Raw genomic sequence first — 20781 nt, forward strand, 5'->3', positions numbered from 1 at the left:
AAAGATGAGTACCAAAGATGTGAGGAACTGAAGGACTTAGTGGGGTCTTTTGAACAGCATTAGACGTCTTTGAGGGAGAAGAACAAGGTCAGTGTCCTAAATTCTCACTTCATGGCATGGAACGAAAAGCAGGGACTTCCTATGATTATGGTTTCTTGCCTTTGGTTCTGCAGTGTCTTCTAATTGATCTGCTTACTTCTATTCATGCCACTGTTCTTTAAAAATGTGATTAGATCAGCTAATCCTCTGCTTAAAACCTTCCATTGGCTCCTGTTGTACTCAGAGCAAAACCCATAGTCCTTACAATGGCTTACAAACATTTAAAATATGACCTGATTCCCTGTCATCCTCAAAGCTTCTCTCCTATTGCTCTCCCTCTTTCTTATTCCACTTGGATTATGCTGGCTTCTTTGCTTTTATTTGAACATATTAGGTAGGTTCCTGCCTTAAGGCTTTTGCCTAAGCTGTTCCCTATGCTTGGAACACTGTGCTTGGCTAACTTTGTCACTTCCTTCATATCTTTTCTCAGATCTTCTCAATGAGACTCACCCTGACCTCCATATTTAATTCTGTCTCCTCTCTGCCTCTCATCAGCTTAAAACACAGGACCTGCTGCCTCTCTAAAGTTACTGTCGCTTCCACATTGGCTTCTTTGCAGTCTCTGCTTCTTTGGGTAATTGGTTTCCTTTTCTAAGTCTGATGTGGATGGGGCCAGACTTCATTTTTCCAAGCTCCTCCTAGCTGCAGAGGAGGCTGAGAAATCAAGTGTCCACCATTTTCCACTTGTATGATAGAAGGCAGCTCTCTCTCTACATTTGGGGATTTCCCCGAACATATAGGAAGGGGATTATGAAGCAAGGCAATTTAAAAAAATCACAATTTCCTGTAATTCTGTAATTCTCTCATTCTGGGATTTCTGTTAGCAGTAGGTTGGAATCTTTCTACCTCTCCCCATTGTCTTTTAAGTTTTTCATACTTTCAGCCTCTTTTTCTCTGACCTGCTGTTCTGGTTCACTAATTCTGCCATTATGCAAAATACCAGAAATGAGTTGACTTTTCTAGAGGGGATTTATTAGGTTAGAAAGTCACAGTCTAAGGCCATAGAAGAGTCCAATCTAAGGCATCAACAAGATGATACCTTCACTGAAGAACGGCTGATGGGAAGGCATGTGGCTGGTGTCTGTTGGTCCTTTGTTCCTGGGTTGTGTTTCAAAATGGTTTTCTCCAAAATGTCTCTGGGCTTCTGTCTTTGCTTCTCTCTCTCAGCTCTGTGTGTCCTTGCTTCTTTCTCCCAGGCATTTCTCTCTAAGCATCTGGGGGTCCCCTCTTAGCTTCTCTGGGGCAAGCTCTGAGCTTCTTCTCTTAGCTTAGTGTCTCCAGACTTCCTTCTGTCTGCGTCTCTAAGCATCTCCAAGTGTCTGTGTCGTCTCTTGAGTTTTCTTAAGTAATCCAGTTAACCAATCAAGAAGACCCATCCTGAGTGGGTGGGGTCCACACGTCCGTGGAATAATTTAATCAAAGGTATCACCCACAGTTGGGTGAGTCACATCGCCGTGGAAACAATCAAGAGGTTCCACCCAACAAGATTGGGTTAAAAGATCATGACTTTTGTGGGGGACATAATCTATCCAAACCGGCACACCTGCATTCTAGAGTGATTTCTTCAATACTGTTTTCAACTAATTCTCTTTTGAATTCTGTCCAGCATGTATCATCTCTATTGAGGGCTTTTTTCATGGATAATGTTTTTCTTTTTCAGGATTCTTACTTAGTTCTTTTGCATATCCATTGATTCTTATTTTATTTGTTGTTTTTGTGTTATAACCTTTTCCTTCTTTAATGGAAGTTATTCCTTCATTTATCCAAACATCCTAAACATTTAAAATGTTTATTAAACTTTTATAAAATTTATTTTATTTGAAAAGAGCTGAATTATTTTTAAGCCTTTGAACGTTACATTTTTCATGTGTTTAAGAATTTTGGTTTTCAGAAGTGATAGATTTATATTCTTCCCCTCTGTCTCACCCTTTGAGCACAACTGTCTAGTGCTTGTGCAGTTACCTCTTAGATCCCTTTTTTAGAGCTCCTTTTCACAGTGACCCTTGACTGAGAGGAGACTGCTTTAGGCCCAATCTCTTTAGTCCTGCAGCTTGCAGAAATCCATAGTCTCAAGTGAGGATCAATAGCAATTGTTTCTGCTGCTTCAATTTGGCCTTCTTTTGGGGAGCTTCAAACTATAAACCTGGCTTTGGTCTCATTTGGAGCACTTCTTGTCTTTTTCTCCTAAATGTAAGCTCCCTGTCATCATTGCTGGCCTTTGACTCCAGAGCCTAGAAGGCTAGTGATTTCACTCAGGTTCACTGCTTTGTGTTCTTTGTTCTCTTGTTACTCCACTGAGATACTCATTGTACTTTGGACCCCAGAAATATATTTGGTTTTATGCATTTGTTTGTTTTTTTTTTTTTATCTTCATTTTATTGAGATATATTCACATACCACGCAGTCATACAAAACAAATTGTACTTTCGATTGTTTACAGTACCATTACATAGTTGTACATTCATCACCAAATCAATCCCTGACACCTTCATTAGCACACACACAAAAATAACAAGAATAATAATTAGAGTGAAAAAGAGCAATTGAAGTAAAAAAGAACACTGGGTACCTTTGTCTGTTTGTTTCCTTCCCCTATTTTTCTACTCATCCATCCATAAACTAGACAAAGTGGAGTGTGGTCCTTATATGCATTTGTTTTTATTTATTATTGTTGTGTATTGGGAGCTGAGGGAGTATGTCACAGTTTGAAGTTATAGCTATTTTGACAAGAAGTCTCGTTAAAATTTATTTTTAAAGTATAATATGAACTGCAGCTCCTCATTTGGACATTGCTTTATTCTAGATGCTCTTATATTACTTATTAAGTAGTATTTAATATATTAAGATGCTACCATTTATTAAATACCTGTGTACTAGGTATTGTATTTGACACTTTGCACCCATCACATCACACTTTGGAATCCCAAATTGGTGGGTGGAATTATCCACTTATTTCAGATGACAGAGGCAAGATTTTGAGAGTTCAAGTAACTTTTCCAAAGTAGCATGCTTAGGAAGTGGAGGCACTAGGAATTAAGTCCAAATTATCTTACCCCATAGTTCATGTAGCTCTTAGCCTCTTAGTAATGGATGTTACTGTACAACATCCATTGATCTAAAGGATCCTCTCTTCTAACTGCCAAGTTTTGTTCCTCATAAACTCTACATGTTATATGAACTTAGGGTTCCTCTTGCAATCAGTTTATTAATTAATTTTATTTGGTTATATTTTCTGTGTTCAAATACATTTTACTTGGCTTATCAGCAATGTATTTGTAAATAATACTGTCTCTGAATTTTAAGGAATTTCAGAATATTGATTGTGTATTATAGTGTAAGAGAAATAAATTAGTATTTGTTTAGGGTAGGGTTAGTATAGGTCGATGTAAGTCAGAAATCTTACAACTTTAAAATAGGAGTGATGTAAGATTCCCATAGATCTCAGTGATTAAAATAGCTGAAGACCTAATCTGTGAAATACCAAACGAATTTTAGTTCAGCTTATCTATAATTTCTGCATTGACCTTACTAAAACATAACACTCTTATTATAATGTCTCCCTGTTTCCATGCAGTTCCATGGAAGAACCTTGCACTGACAATATTGTATTGTCTTTTCAAACATTTCTTCCATATGTTCCTAATATGAACTTTCTTTAAATATGGCTGGCTTATTATTTTCTCTATATCTTTTCTATAGCTCTCTCCCACCTCCTTTCCCTTTTGAAACCCAACCCTCCTTTAAGAACCAGCTTAAACTGCACTTCCTTCATAAAGCTTTATCTGACTGCAACAATTTACATTGAACCTCTTTCTCCAGAACAACACTAGAATTTATAGTTGGTGTTTGTTCCAGTTTGCTAGAGCTGCCTTATGCAAAATACCAGAAATGGACTGGCTTTTGTAAAAGGGATTTATTAGGTTACAGATTTACAGTACTAAGGCTGTAAAAGTGTCCAAACTAAGGCATCAACAAGAGGATACCTTCACTGAGGAAAGGATGATGGCGTCTGGAACACCTCTGTTAGCCGGGAAGGCATGTGACTGGCGTCTGCTGGTCCTTTGCTCCTGGGTTGCGTTTCAAAATGGCTTTTTCCAAAATGTCTCTTGGCTTCTGTCTTTCTTAGTTTCTCTCTCTCATCTCCTGTGCATCCTTGTTTGTTCTCCCAGGGCGTTTCTCTCTAAGCCTCCGGGGGTCCTCTCTTAGCTTCTCCAGGGCAGACTCTGGGCTTCATCTTGTAGCTTAGCATCTCCAGATGTCTTTTTGTCTGCATTGCCAAGTGTCCCCAAGCGTCCCAAGCATCGGGCTCTGTGTTGGCTGTTAGCTTCTCCTGGGGGCAAACTGTGGATTACGTATTTTAGCTTTTTTCCAAAATGTGTCTCTCAGCTTCTCTGAGCTTCTCCTCTATGTGAGCTCTCTTAAAAGGACTCCAGTGACCTAATCAAGACCTACCCTGAATGGGCAGGGTAATACATTCATGGAAATAATATAATCAAAGGTGTCACCTACAATTGGGTGAGTCACATCTCCATGGAAACCTTTAATCAAAAGTTCCACCCTAATCAAAAGACTAATAAGTCTGCCCCCACAAGATTGCATTAAAGAACATGGCTTTTGTGGAGACATAATAGATTCAAACCAGCATAATGTTACACAGCATCTACTTGTGCTTTATATATGCATTTTGTTATTGAGATTGTGTGCTCCCTGATTGTTTCAGTAAATCTCCTAATTGTCTCTGTAGTACTCATAAGAGGAAGTGTATGGAAATAACTTTAGAAATTGATTTTTATCCCCAGTTATCCAGCAGTTTGAAGAAATAATGTCTTATTTTGTTCAATTTTGTGTTATAAATTCATGACTTCTGTTTTTCCTCTGAGATCTGGCATTTCTCATTTGCTTGCTCTTCTTTAATTCAGAAAAAGTTCAGTATGACTTAATGTATTTTAAAACTTTAAGTAAATTAAGCCATATTTGTTTCAAAACTATTATACTATTACTTGAAATAATTGATGAAGTTGAGTCTGGGAATCTCTACCTTGGTTGCTGGTGACAGAAGTTAAAATATGTATCACTTTACTCTTAATAAGCCTTTGATGAAAACTATTATTTTAATCAGCTTGTAAGTTTAATATAGATGGATAACAATCTGGCATTATTCCAAGATGACTTTTAGATTTAAAAAGACTTGGAATAAGTGACGTAAAATAAAACACAATAAAACCATAAAACATAATCAAATAACTTGTGTAGTCATTGATGTTCAGTATTAATTTACTGAGTCATTTTTGAACATAGTGATGCTTTGTCAGCTATCTTCCTGTGGAAAAAAATGCTACTTAATGCTACTCAATGCTAGTTTTATGAAATACATTTTCCCTTGTCATTTCCAAATGGATTTGGGTTACGTTTCAAAATGGCTTTCTCTAAAATGTCTCTTGGCTTCTGTCTTTCTTAGTTTCTCTCTCTCAACAAATCAGAACATGGGTTCCAATCATTTCAGCATATTAGTATATAAAATCTTTAGTCCCAGAAAATATTTCATTACCCCTTAAAATTGGCAAAGCGATTACAAATATATTATCAAGTCATGTCCCTGCCTTCAACAACCTTTCAACAACTTTTTTTTTCATTGTACTTATGGTAACATCTGGAATCTTTACTATTAAATGCCTTGTGAGTGCTGGGCCCCAGTCATATCACTCTTCTTTCAGTTATTGGAAATGTGAAATTCTTTTTTGTTTCAGCGACTTCTTGTATAGTTTCCTCTGTAGATAGTCCCACATCTGGTCCCTTTCTCTCCCCTCTATACTTTCCCTGTCATGACTTTTTTCATCTTTTGGGCCTTTGTTTCAATATAACTTCATCAGGGAAGCCTTCACTGATCCTTTCATCTTAAATCATGTCTCCAACTAAAAGTCCTCATTGTACCCTTTTATTTCCTTCTTAGATTTATCATTGTATACCTGTTTATTGTGATGATTTGTCTATTTTACTCTGTATCCAGACAAAGAGTTCTCCGAAGATAGCATCTCTGTCCATTTTTATTCACTGCTAAGTCTTTGGCAATTAGCATAGGGCCCGGCACCATAGTGGATGCTGCTTATGAGGTAGGCAGAGAGAAAGCAAACACCTTTCTGTTCCCAGGTTTAGAATTCCTCTGCCAGACTCAGAATATCTCTATTGATACCAGTTTTTAAGAAAATGTAATAGCAATAAAAAAGAGATCTTATTAAATTTTTAAAACCTTAGTGTCTATTTTTTTTCCTATTCTACCAGATCTTTTATATCAAGGGTGTGAGCTAGTTTGAATGACTGAAAATGTTAAAGGACAGAAAGAACTTTTTAAAGTAATTTAAGAAAGAGTTGAACAGTATTATGGTCTTTCCTTAAAGAAAAAAGCTTTAAGACAGAAGTAAAACTGAGGATTTATACAGTAAAACCCAAGTGTTTGTACATTATTTCAGCCCAATTACTATATTGCAATATATCATTGGAAAAGGCTCTTCAATCAATTAGATGTATCTCTTTTTATAGATGCATCTCTTTATATTTGCATAAATTTAAAATTTGAGTTCAATACTTGGTAAAAGACAGCATACAGTATACTGAGATTTTATCAATGATAATGTGTCTGTCTATTGTGGCTCTGGTTCTAGGCAGTATGAAACTGTGGTTCCACTTGAAGATTCTATTGTGACTGAGGTTACAGCAACTCTACAAGAATGGGCCAGTCTATGGAAACAATTGTATGTGGTAAGTAGTTCTAGATCATTATAGTTCCATTGTATCAACTGAAAAAAATTAACCTATGCCAATTCTGCATTTTTGGTTTCTGAATATTTGCAGTTTTTCAAATGTATTTCTTAATAGTAATTGAAATATAATAGGCTGAGTTTTGTCCACTGTGAAGAAAACACACCATTCATATGTCTGCAGAACCCCCACCCATTCCATTCACTTGAATGTAAGTTCTGTAACATCAGGGACCTTAGCTGTTATACTCACCATCACTGTGTCTCCAGATGCTTTCATAAAATAGGTGTCTACTGAATGAATGAACAAACTTGAGGATTACTTAACTTTTGTCTTTTGTGAACCTGATGATGGGTAAAGGCCAAAAAGTTTTATTAGGGGTCTTCATAGCTACTAATATTTTTTTTTTCCTTCATAGCTACTAATCTTAAAGAATATGTCTTTCATGATACTTTGCTAGGTCAACAGTTAATAGAAAGATTAATGAAAACCTAATCACTATCCTCAGGAAACTTAGAGAGTAGAAGGTGATAGGACACACAGTAATTATATACCTAAACTAAAAATAAGTGGCAGAGTGTTTCTTTTGGACAAGAGGAAGTAAACATTTTATTTTGTTCTTCCCACTGATCACAACGAAAGAATCCTGAACAAAATATGTAAGGTGAAAAAAAGAAGGTGTACTAGCCAGGGACCTTGAGACTTAAGGATTGACCTGGTGGTGAGTTCCTTGGGTTTTTCCCTTGCCTCATATATCCTTGCCTGGGTTTCAAGAGAAACCTGCAACGTGGACATTTTTTTTTTTTTTTTTAAATCTTCATTTTATTGAGATATATTCACATACCACGCAGTCATACAAAACAAATCGTACTTTCGATTGTTTACAGTACCATTACATAGTTGTACATTCATCACCTAAATCAATCCCTGACACCTTCATTAGCACACACACACAAATAACAAGAATAATAATTAGAGTGAAAAAGAGCAATTGAAGTAAAAAAGAACACTGGGTACCTTTGTCTGTTTGTTTCCTTCCCCTATTTTTCTACTCATCCATCCATAAACTAGACAAAGTGGAGTGTCGTCCTTATGGCTTTCCCAATCCCATCGTCACCCCTCATAAGCTACATTTTTATACAACTGTCTTCGAGATTCATGGGTTCTGGGTTGTAGTTTGATAGTTTCAGGTATCCACCACCAGCTACCCCAATTCTTTAGAACCTAAAAAGGGTTGTCTAAAGTGTGCGTAAGAGTGCCCACCAGAGTGACCTCTCGGCTCCTTTTGGAATCTCTCTGCCACTGAAGCTTATTTCATTTCCTTTCACATCCCCCTTTTGGTCAAGAAGATGTTCTCCGTCCCACGATGCCGGGTCTACATTCCTCCCCGGGAGTCATATTCCACGTTGCCAGGGAGATTCACTCCCCTGGGTGTCTGATCCCACGTAGGGGGGAGGGCAGTGATTTCACCTTTCAAGTTGGCTTAGCCAGAGAGAGAGGGCCACATCTGAGCAACAAAGAGGCATTCGGGAGGAGGCTCTTAGGCACAACCATAGGGAGGCCTAGCCTCTCCTTTGCAGCAACCGTCTTCCCAACTGTAAAACCTGTGGTAGAGGGCTCAACCCATCAAACCACCAGTCCCCTATGTCTGTGGTCATGTTAGCAACCATGGAGGTGGGGTAGGCGAATACCCCTGCATTCTCCACAGGCTCCTCAAGGGGGCACTACATCTTTTTTCTTTTTTCCTTGTTTTTCTTTTTTTTCTTTTTTTAACTTCCCCTTCTTTTTTAAATCAACTGTAGTGGACATTTTAATAGGTAAAAAAAAGCCTGTTCTCTCTAGCTGAGGAAAGACCCAACAGGACAGAAATATTTTAACCATCTGTCCATTCTCCAGGTGAACACCACAATAAAAGTGGCACCCCTCTCTTACCCCAGTAGGTACTGTAGTAGTGGAGTCCATGGCTAGAGACCCGTCTTCCACACTTCCCTCTGCAGTAACAAGGAGATGCAATAACAAGGCTTTCCAGTGGAACCTGTGAGCAAAACTCTGACTGCCATCTCCCCTATATAGTAATAAGTCAGTGGCCCTCCTCATTGGAACATATAGATGGGACTCTGAGTCTCACTCCACCAGCATTACAAGGTGGTGTCTCTTCACAGTGGAGCCTGTGGGCAGAACTCTGGCTTTCACCCCCACCTAGTATTAAAAAGGTGGTGCCCTTACCCTGCAGAGTTCCTGTGGGCAGAACTCTTACTTCCACTCTTGCTCTGAAGTAAGGAGGAGAACTTTTCCCTGGAGGAGCCTTTGGTTGGAATTTTTGACTTTTACTCCTCGTGCAGTAATGAAGTGGTACCCTTCTTTACTGGATTTGTGGGTGGGACTCTGACTTCCATCGCCACTGTGCTGAAAAGAGTCACTGTTTCTCCCTTTCCAAGCCCATGCTGAGTATACAGCAGGGTGGTTCTCTGTCATGTAGGTAACACACAGGTGGGGAAAAACAGAAGAGACTTTATAAATTAAATTGACATTCGATGCACACCTCACAAAAGTGAGCCTGAGAATGCATTCTGAAACTAAACAGGTTGACCAGCTGCTACAATAGAAGATTTTAATAGGAACCAGAGTCTTGTTTTACACACATACGCACACACGCACACACAAACACACACATTATATAATACTTAAAAATCCCTAAGATACATCTTCAAATTGCTTGTTCAAATTGCTTCAGAGTTTTCTGAAAAATCAGAAGAATCTCAATTGTGGTGGGAGAAGATAATCAACAGGTGCCAACACAGAGATGACACAAATGTTATGGTCAACAAGGATTTTAGACAGCTATTGTAAAACAAGGAATACAACACTCTTGAAACAAATGAAAACATAGAAAACATCAATAATTATAAATGAAAAATATAATAACTGAAAATTAAAAAATTGCTGGATAGGCTCAATAGCAGAATGGAAATGATAGAGGAAAGAATTAGTAAACTTGATGATAGATCAGTAGAAATTATCCATTCTGAATAACAAAAAATGAATTGAGCAAATAAGTGAACATAGCTTCAGAGACCTGGAACAATAACAAAAATTTAACATGGATGCCTTCAGAGTACTAGATGGGGAGAACAGAATGTGGAGGTAAAAAATAGCTGTAAAAAATAGTTAAAATTTCCCAACCTTGACAAAAGACTGATTCAAGAACTGAGTGAACCCCAAACAGGATAAACCCAAAGAATTATTTGCCCATTGTTGTAAAACTTCTGAGAACTAAAGCTATAACTGAGAAGAAAGCAATTTTGAAAGCAGCTAGAGAGAAATATCACATTACCTCTAGGGAAATCGTAATTTGAATGATTGCAGAATACTCATCAGAAGCTATGGGAGTACAGAAGAAAGTGGATCAACGTTTATCAACTACCGAAAGAAAAACTGATATTACCCCAGAATTATAAATTCAGGAAAGTATGATTTAGAAAATGAAGGGGAAATTAAGAGATTAACACATGTTGCCAGTACACCAGCTCTGAAAGAATGACTTTAAAGGAAGTTCTTCAGACAGAAACTAAGTGATAATGGAAGGAAACTTGAGACATCAGTAATAAATAAAGCAGTGGAAGGGTAAATAAATTCTTCTCCTCAGTTTTTAAAATTGAGTTTGATTATAAAAAGCAAAAATTATAACATTGATGTGATTTTCAATGTATGTAGAGGGAATATATAAGAAAACTATATCATAAAGAGGTATAGGGGCCTAAACTGTGGTAAGTTATCTGCATCCTATTTGAAGTGTTAAGATGTTGATACTAGTAGACTGATATTGCAGTCTCTAGAGAAATCACCAAAAATGCTATGCAAAGTCATATAAAAATAACTATAAATAAACCACAATGGAATACTAAAAATGATCAGGAACCCCATAGGAAAATATGAAAGGGAAAACAGGAATATAAAACAGAGGGAACAAGCAGAAAATAAATACTAAAGTAGCGGATTTAAATACTAACATATGAATAATTACATTAAATGTAAATTACCTAAACACACAAATTAAAAGATGGAGATTGGCGGTATGGATTTTTAAAAAATAATCCAACTATATGTTGTACATAAGAAAGTAACTTCATATATAATAATGTAGGGAGGTGAAAGGTTAAAAGGGTAGAAACTACATAGCTTGCAAACAGTAATCAAAAGAATGTTGGAAGTGCTATGTTATTATAAGAAAAATTTGATGTCAGAGTAAGGAAAACAACTAGGTACAAAGAGGGATATTGCATGATGTCCTCAGCCACTGCCATGATGACTTCGTACCCCTAGCCAGGTGCCCCAGAACTACAACCAGGACTTGGAGGCCACCATCAACTACCAGATCATCCTGGAGCTCTATGCCTCTTACATCTACCTGTCCATGTCTTACTACTTTGACCACAGTAATGTGGTTTTGAAGAACTTTGCCAGGTATTTGCTTCACCAATGTTATGAAGAGAGGGAACATGCTGAGAAATCTGTGAAGCTGCAGAATCAACAAGGTGGCAGCATCTTCCTTCAGTTTATCAAAAAACAAGTGATGACTGGGAGAAAATGGTGAATCAGTTACCACTAGAACTGCACAAACTGGCCACTGTTACAATTGATCACCACTTGTGTGATCTTCATTGAGAGGTACTACTTGAATGAGCAGGTGAAGTCCATCAAAGAATGGAGTGACTACATAGATGATTTATGCAATATGGGGGCCCTGGAATATTGCTTGGCAGAGTATCTCTCTGACAAGCACATCCTGGTAAACAGTAATGAAGAGAGTTAAGCCTTATGCTGGCTTCCCCATAGCCACAGGGGTGATTTCCATGGTCACCAAAGCAGTGCATAGGGCATGCACATTAGATTTATTTTGCCTTTACCTTTTCTATAAGCTGTATCAAAGCATCCACGAAATTCTTTCGTTTGTACCATTCCTTCAAGTAATTTTGTACCTCTTCCGCAACCCCCCCAATTCTTTAAGGTGTAACAATCTTAAATGAGTATGCACCAAACAGTGTGCTGCAAAATAAATGATGCAAAAACTGAAAGAAGTAAATAGAGAAATCAACTATGATATTTGGGATTTATACACCTTTCTCTTAGTAATCAATATAATCACTAGACGGAACTCATGAAGGATAAAGAGGAACTGAACAATGCTATTCACCAGCAGGATTTACTTCAAATTTGTAGAATATTAAACTTAATAAAATAACATTCTATTCAAGCATACATGGAACATTGACCAAGGTAGACCATATCTTGAGTTATAAAACAAATCTTAATAGGTTTAAAATAATTAAAATCATGCCAAAGATATTCTCTGTTCATAATGGAAATAAAATAGAAATTGATAACAGAAAAATCTCAGAACACCTAAAGATTAAATAGCATACTACTAAATAATCCATGAGTCAAAGAGGAAATCTTGAGAGAAGTAAAAAATGAAGTGAATGAAAATGAAAATATCTAAGAATCTGTGAGACGCAGTCAGCTAAAGCAGTGCTCAGAGGAAAATTTATAGTGTTAAGCACTTATAATAGAGAAAAAAGAAAGGTCTCAAATCAGCAATCTCAGCTCCTACTTCAAGAAACCAAAAAAAAAAAAAAAAAAAAAAAGAAAGAAAATAAACACAAAGCAATCAGGAGGAATGAAAACATAAAGAGCAGAAATTAATGAAATTGAAAAAAGCAAAACAATAGAGAAAAATCAGGTTTGAAAAGATTGATAAAATAGATAACATCTAGCAAGACTAACAAAGAAAATGAAAGAAAACGCTCAATTACATACCATGAGTAAAAAAAGGGATATCACTTCAGACATTAAACTGTTGATAAGAAATAATATAACCAACTACACACATAAATGAAAGTTTAGATGAATGGACCAAATCCTTGAAAACCATAAATTGCCCAAACCCATCTAACATGAAATAATCTGAATATCTTGTAAGTATTAAAGTAATTGAATTTCTAATTAAAATGCTTCCAAGGAATTATCCAGATTATTTCACTAATGAATTCTGCCAAACATCTAAGGAAGTAAACATACCAATTCTATAAATCTCTCCCAGAAAATATCGGGAATTTTATGAGGCCACAATTACTCTGATATCAAAAACCAAGACAGTAAAAAAAAAAAAGGCATTATTTCTCATGAATATAGAAGTAAAAATCCTCAGCAAAATATTAGCAAATAGAATCCAGCGATATATAAAAGGAATATACATTACCATTATATCTTGGTATCCAAATGTTTTGATATTTGAAAATCTATCAAAGTAATATATCATATTAACATTCTAAAGAAGAAAAATCACTTGGTCATATCAGTTGATTCAGGAAACATATTTGAGAAAATTCAGCACCCATTCATGATAAAAACTCTCAGTAAGCTAGGAATAGAAGGAAATGTACTCAACCTGATAAAAGAGATTTATGAAAACCTAAAGCAAACATCATACTTAATGGTAAAAGCTTGTCAACGCTCCTAATCATCACAGTATTAGACAACATAATGAGTACAATAAAGCAAGAAAAGGAAAGAAAAGACATGAAGATTGGAAAAGAGGAAATAAAACTGTTCCTATTTGCAAATGACATGATAGGAAATCCTAAGGAATCTATAAACAACAACAAAACCTCACTAAAGTCTACTCCCCCCGAAAAGAAAATACCACAGAAACCTCTTAAAACTAATAAGTAAGTTTCTAGTGAGGTTAATGGATATCAAGTCATTATGTACATATGCACAGTCGTGCACATACCCCAGTGCTATTTTCATATAATAGCAAAGAATAATTGGAGACCAAAATTAAAAACTCAGTACCATTTACAATTGCTCAAAAAAAGAAGTGTGTAGGTATAAATACAACAAAAGTATTTTACAAGGTTTTATACTGAAAATTACAGAATGCTAATGAAAGAAATCAAAGAAGACCTAAATAAATGGGGAGATATAACATATTCATAGATTGGAAGAATCACGTATTAAAGATGTTCTACCCAGATGGATCTACATATTTATTGTAATTCCTAAACAATCCCTAAAAGAATTATTTGTAGAAATAGACAAGCTGATTATAAAATTTATATGCGAATATGAAGGAACAGTATAGCTAAACAATTTTGAGAAAGAAGAATAAAGTTGGAGGAATCACTCTACCTAATTTTAAGACTTCTTATAGCTACACTAATTAAGACAGGGTGGTATTCTCAGATGGATAGACACACAGACCAGTGTAACATAATAGATAGCCCAGAAATAGATCCACGCAGGTATGGGCAACTTATTTTTGACAAAGGTGTAAAAGCAATTCAGTGAGGGAGAGAGAGTCTTCCCAAAAAGTAGTGTTGAAACAGTTGGACATTCATAGACAAAAAACTGAACTTTGACCCAAACCTTGCCCTGTATACAAAAAATTAACTCAGAATGGGTTAAACATCTAAATATTAAATATAAAACTTTAAAAAATTTTGAAGAAAATATAGGAGAAAGTCTTCATGACCTAGGGGCAGGTAACAGTTCTTAGACATGCCACTAAAGGAACAATCCATACAAGAAAAGTCAATAAATTTGACTTCAGAAAATCTAAATACTTTTGCTCTGCAAATGACCCTGATAAGAGGATGAAAATATAAGCCATAGACTGAAAGAAAATATATGCAAGTCACATATGGGTCAAAATATTCATATAGAATATGTAAAAAGCTCTCTAAGCTGAACGCTAATGTGGCACACAATTCAATTAGAAAATGGGCCAAAGACTTGAAAAGACATTTCATGCAGAGGACATATGGATAGCCAATAAGCACAAGAAATAACTTTCCCATCTTTAGCCATTAGGATGAAGCATATTAAAGCTATAATAACATAGTACTACACCCCCTATTAGATTGGCTAAAATAAAAAGTGCTGATAATACTGTGTGCTAACAAGGATGTGGAGTAACTGAATCTCTAATGCATTGCTGGTGAGAACATAAAATGGTACAGTTGCTTGGTTACAATTTGGCAGTTTCTTATCATGTTAAACACATTTAACATATGACCAGCTGTCATGTTCCTTTGTATTTATCTTAGAGAAATGAAAACTTATGCTCGCACAAAAACTTGTATATGAATGTTCACAGAAGCTTTATTTATAATAGCCTCAAGCAGGAAACAATCCACATGCCCTCAAAGAGTGAATTAATAAACTGTAGTTTATTCATACAATAGAAAACTACTCAGAAATAAAAAGGAACAAACTATAGATACTTTCAGCAATTTGGATTAATTTTAAGGGCATCAACTGCATCAAAAATTCAAAGGGTTACACATTGTATGATTTTGTTTATGTTAATATTCTCAAGTTGGCAAAATTATAGTGATGGAGAACAAATCTTTGTTTGCCAGGAGTTAAGGCTGGATGCAGGTTGTACTACTAAGGGTTATCAGGAGGGAGTTTCTTTGTGGGGATGGAACAGAACAACTCTATATCCTGATTGTGGTGATAGTTATTACAACCTGCACATATAATAAGATATCATAAAGCTATTTACCAAAATAAGAGTATATGTAAAAACTGGTGAAATCTATATAATGTATGTTCCTGAGTTAATAGTGTTGTAACAACATCAGTTTCCTAGTTTTAATAGTGTAATCACGTATTATAAGATCTTATTGGATGAAGCTGAGTAAAGAATACACTGGATCTTTATGATTTTTTTCAAGTTTTGTAAGTCTGAAACTATAAGACATAAAAAAGTTAACATAAAAAATAATTCTGGCTCAATATTCAGTAATTATGAAAAAAGCCAGTGTAATTTGTATTTTCTTACTAATATGGCACTCTATATGAACAAGCTAAATGTGAAGCTCAAAAGAAAGGAAAAGATTATTTGTGATCTTGATAGATAGGCACAAGGATTTGTTATAACAGACATTTATAATACAAGTTGATAATAATAACTTTATGAATTTTTCTCATGTGAATTAATATGCAGAAGATTCTAATTGTAATTGGTAGTGTTATTTAAATTGACCATAAAATCTGTACCATAAGTTTGAAGAGCACTTTCTTGATATTGATAAATTTAATTGCTTTTCAATTTATGCAACATTCCTTTGGATTTGATGTTAATAATGCTGTTAATAAAAAGTGAACTTGCTTAACTTGGACAGACATAGTTTTGAAACTAATAACTGCAAAATGAAATTAGTTCTTCTAAAAGAAATGAACCAGTTTTGTCACTCTGAATATTAAATCAAAAGAATTTAATATTCAGTTTTTGGAAAACTCAAGCATGTTTCAGAATACTTGATTATGTTAATCTGCTTTTTCAATGGTAAATTTTATGAAATTTAAATACCGATCAAATATTTCTCATGAAAATTCTGTAAAGTGAAATGTGCTCTAAATATAAAATACGTATTGGAATTCAAAGACTGAGTGTAAAGAAATCAATGGAAAATCTCTAAATACATTTTAAATATTGATTACCTGTTGAAATAATATTTTGTATGTTAGTTTACAATGTGTTATCAAAATTTTAAAAATAAGTGATACAAGAAGAAAATGATTACCTTTTCAGAGCAAAATAATTTCTAAAATCAGAGCAAATAAAATCCATAGAGAAAAGTATTACTTGACAGTTCTTTAAAACATGAATGTTAATCATTTCCTATATGAAGGGAAGAAGTAATCTTGAACTCAGATTAAGGGAAAATACAAATATTCTAACATTGTCTAAAATATAAGTGTTAGCTCTTTCTGTGTAAAGTCAAGTTCTGTCATTGAAATGTAATAAACAACTTATTTTGTAAGTTGGTAGTACTCTTTAAAACATAACAATTTTATGCAATGAAATAGAAACTATCCCATTTTACAGATGAGGAAACTAGAGTATAGAGAGACTAAGGAATTTCCCTAAATCTCACAGCAAATGAATGGTGGAGCACGGATTTGAACCCAGACTATGTGACTCACTTTCATTTGCATCAAGATATTTACTGAATTCTCTTCTAATTTCTTCCTTGAACCACTGGTTGTTTAAGAGTTTGTTGTTTAGCCTCCATGTATTTGTGAATTTTCCTGCCTTCCATCTGTTACTGATTTTCAACTTCATTCCATTATGATCCGAAAAAGTGTTTTGTAAAATTTTGATCCTTTTAAATACATTGAAATTTGCTTTGTCAACATTTGGTCTATCCTGGAGAATGATCCATGAACGCTTTGGAAAAATGTGTATCCTGCTGTTGTTGGAGTGCAATGTTCTGTAAATATCTGTAAGTTGAGTTCATTCATCATGCTATTCAAAATCTCTTTCCCTCTTGATCCTCTGTCTAGATGTTCTATCCATTGATGAGAGTGGTGTATTGAAGTCCAACTATTATTGTAGAAGTGTCTGCTTCTGCCATCAGTACTGTCAGTGTTCACTTCATATATTTCAGGGCACCCTGGCTCAGTGCATAAATATTTATGATTCTTATGTGTTCTTGATGAATTGTTCCTTTTATTAATACATAATGTCCTTTTTCTCTTCTAATTCTTTTACATTTGAAGTCTCATTTGTCTGATATTTGTATCACTACCCCTGCTCTGTTTGCATTAAATCTCTTTTTCCAGCCTTTCACTTTGAACCTATTTTTGTCTTGGGGTCTAAAGTGAGTCTCTTGTTAATAGCATATAGATGGGTCCCATTTTTTAATCCATTCTGCCAGTCTATGACTTTTGATTGGGGAGTTTAATCCATTAACATTTAATGTTATTACTGTAAAGGCAGTACTTTTTTCTACTATTTTTCTTTTGGATTTTATATGTCATGTCTTATTTTTCTTTCTTTTTACCCTTACTGATAATCTCCATTTCTACAGTCTTCACCAAACCTCTCTCTCCTGTCTTTCCCTGTCTGCCTGGAGAGCACTTCCTTTAGTATTTCTTGTAGAGCAGGTCTCTTGTTCAGAAACTCTCAGTATCTGTTTGTCTGAAAATATTTTAAACTCTCCCTTATTTTTGAAGGTCAGTTTTGCCAGATATAGGATTCTTGGTTGGCAGTTTTTCTCCTTTAGTATCTTAAATATGCCATACCACTGCCTTCTTGCCTCCATGGTTTCTGCTGAGAAATCCACACATAGACTTATTGAGCTTCCCTTGCATATGTTGGATTGCTTTTCTCTTGCTGCTTTCATAATTCTCTCTTTGTCTTTGACACTTGGCAATCTGATTTGTAAGTGTCCTGGAGTTGGTCTGTTTGAAACTATTCTTAATGGGTTATGCTGCGCTTCTTGGATCTTATGTCTTTCATAAGAGTTGGGAAATTTTCTCTGATTATTTCCTCCATCATTATTTCTGCTGCTTTTCCTTTCTGTTCTCCTTCTGGGACACCCATAGCACATATATTTGTGTGCTTTGTGTTGTCATTCAGATCCCTGAGACTCTGCTCATATTTTTCCATTATTTTCCATTCTGTTCTTTTGTTTGTAGGATTTCAGATATCCTGTCTTCTAGTTCACTAATCCTTTAATCCTTTCTTCTGCCTCTTCAAATCTGTGGTTGTATGCCTCCATTGTGTTTTTCATCTCTTCTCTTGTACCTTTCATTCCCGTAAGTTCTGACATTTGTTTTTTCTATTTTTTTGAGTTTTTCTATATGGTCTTCAGTGTCTTCTTTATATCCCTCATCTCTTTTGCCATCTTTTCCTTCAACTCATTGAATTGATTTGGAAGATTTGGTTGAACATCTTTAAGTAGTTTTTTTCAACTCCTGTCTCTCAGTTGAGGTGTTAGTTTGTGTCTTTGACTGGGCCATATTTTCATACTTCCTAGTATGAGGCATGATTTTTTTGCTGGTGTCTAGCCATCTGATTTCCTTGATTTGTTTATTCTTGGGGTCTTTTTTCTCTCTTTATCCTAGGGTTTCCTTATTGGTTGGCTTTGTTCTCTGTCTGTTCCTTGACATTCAGTTCAACTTATTCTAGACCAGTAGCATAGCTTCTGTTTAACCACTCAGAGTTTCTCACCTCTTGTTTTTCTGGTTCTTGCTCTGAGTATATGGAAGTTTTTTTGTTTGTGTGTGTGTGTGTGTGTGTGTGTATGTTTTTTTAGGGTGGCCTCCATAAATAGGATCTGCCCCACCCCAGTCAGATTTTCCCTGACAAGGCAGGCCCAGGACTCAGGAGGAAGTATAATCAATATCAAGATTCCCTAAGGAGGAGACCCTGCAGGATCCCAGTCTTTCCTGTGAAACCTTTTGATTCTGTGCTTTTCCTGTCCTGCTCAGCAGGTGTCGCTTGTCAGTCCGCAGCTCCCCACTGGCATAAAGTCACATAGTTCCTTTAATGCTTAGTTGACCCTGCTCCTGCCAGAGGCATGGTTGAGTCAGAGATTGAGGTCAAAGGTGGGCTTAAACTGGTTCTGTTTTCCAGCCCCTTGTATCTGAATTCTTTGAATGAGAGCTGCCACTTATGTTGAGCCCCACCCACCCCCTTTCTTGGAGAAGATATTCCCTTCATGGAATTATCTCCTTCACCTGACCAGTTACTTTGTCTCTCAGATATACCTTATCTCTGCCCTTGCCTGGGGCAGTGATGACAACTGTAAAAGCCTGCTTCTCTCTTTATACTAAAAAAATAAATACACCCCCGCCCGGCTTAGAGGACAGTGGGGAAGGCGGGTGGTGGGGTTGGGGGCCTGAAGTAGCGGTACCGGTGCTGGCGGCGGCCTCTGAGGCCTTGGCCGAAGCCGCACGAACCTCAGGGCAAGATGCTTGGAAGCAGACCTGCTGACACGACGCTACTACCGCATCCAGCAATATGAGTGATTTACAGCAGTTTGCAGTGGCCTCAAGAGTCGGAATGAGGAGACCAGGGCCACAGCTGCCAAGGAGCTCTGAGAGATGAGTCAGGAGGAGTCTACTTGCTTCTATGATCAGCTGAGCCATCACATTTTGAATTGGTCTCCAGCTCAGATGCCAATGAGAGGAAAGGTGGCATCTTGGCCATAGATGAGGAAATAGAATCCAGAAAGGCCAAATGACCTGATCAAAGTTATACATTAGTTCTGCAAGACTGAGTGGGACTAGAACCCAGATATCTTGACTCTTAAATCAGTGCTCTTTCCACTATCCCATGAAACCCTTTGAAAGCAACCTGCTGGTAAAGACACTCTAAAAGAGAAAAACAAAGTGGGAGGACTTACACTCCCTGACTTTGAAGCTTATTGTGAAGCCACAGTTGTCAAAACAGCATGGTACTGGCACAAAGATAGACATTGATCAATGGAATTGAATTGAGAATTCAGAGATAGACCCCCATATCTATGGCCGACTGATCTTTGATAAGGCTCCCAAAGTCACTGAACTGGGTCATAACAGTCTTTTCAACAAATGGGGCTGAGAGAGTTGGATATCCATATCCAAAAGAATGAAAGAGGACCCCTACCTCACACCCTACACAAAAATTAACTCAAAATGGACCAAAGATCTCAATATAAAAGAAAGTACCATAAAACTCCTAGAAGATAATGTAGGAAAACATCTTCAAGACCTTGTATTAGGCAGCCACTTCCTAGACTTTACACCCAAAGCACAAGCAACAAAAGAAAAAAACAGATAAATGGGAACTCCTCAAGCTTAGAAGTTTCTGTACCTCAAAGGAATTTGTCAAAAAGCCAAGTCAATGGGAAAAAATTTTTGGAAACCATATATGTGACAAAAGACTGATATCTTGCATATATAAAGAAATCTACAACTCAATGACGATAGTATAGATATCCCAATTATAAAATGGGCAAAAGATATGAAAAGACAGTTCTCTGAAGAGGAAATACAAATGGCCAAGAAACACATGAAAAAATGTTCAGCTTCACTAGCTATTAGAGAGATGCAAATTAAGACCACAATGAGATACCATCTCACACC

At 36.2% G+C, this 20781-nt stretch overlaps 1 protein-coding gene across 7 annotated transcripts in view; it reads left to right on the forward strand.

The window, feature by feature from the left end:
• Window positions 1–20781, forward strand: part of DOCK3 (dedicator of cytokinesis 3) — a 639207-nt gene that overhangs the window by 203118 nt on the left and 415308 nt on the right. For all 7 annotated transcript variants that reach the window (XM_037797176.1, XM_037797183.1, XM_037797213.1 and 4 more), the window contains exon 5: window positions 6759–6855. In XM_037797176.1, the coding sequence (XP_037653104.1) occupies window positions 6759–6855 (97 nt within the window). The remainder of the gene's footprint in view (window positions 1–6758; window positions 6856–20781) is intronic.

The sequence above is a fragment of the Choloepus didactylus genome, chromosome 1, assembly GCF_015220235.1.
Source record: "Choloepus didactylus isolate mChoDid1 chromosome 1, mChoDid1.pri, whole genome shotgun sequence".
Lineage (NCBI taxonomy): Eukaryota > Metazoa > Chordata > Mammalia > Pilosa > Megalonychidae > Choloepus > Choloepus didactylus.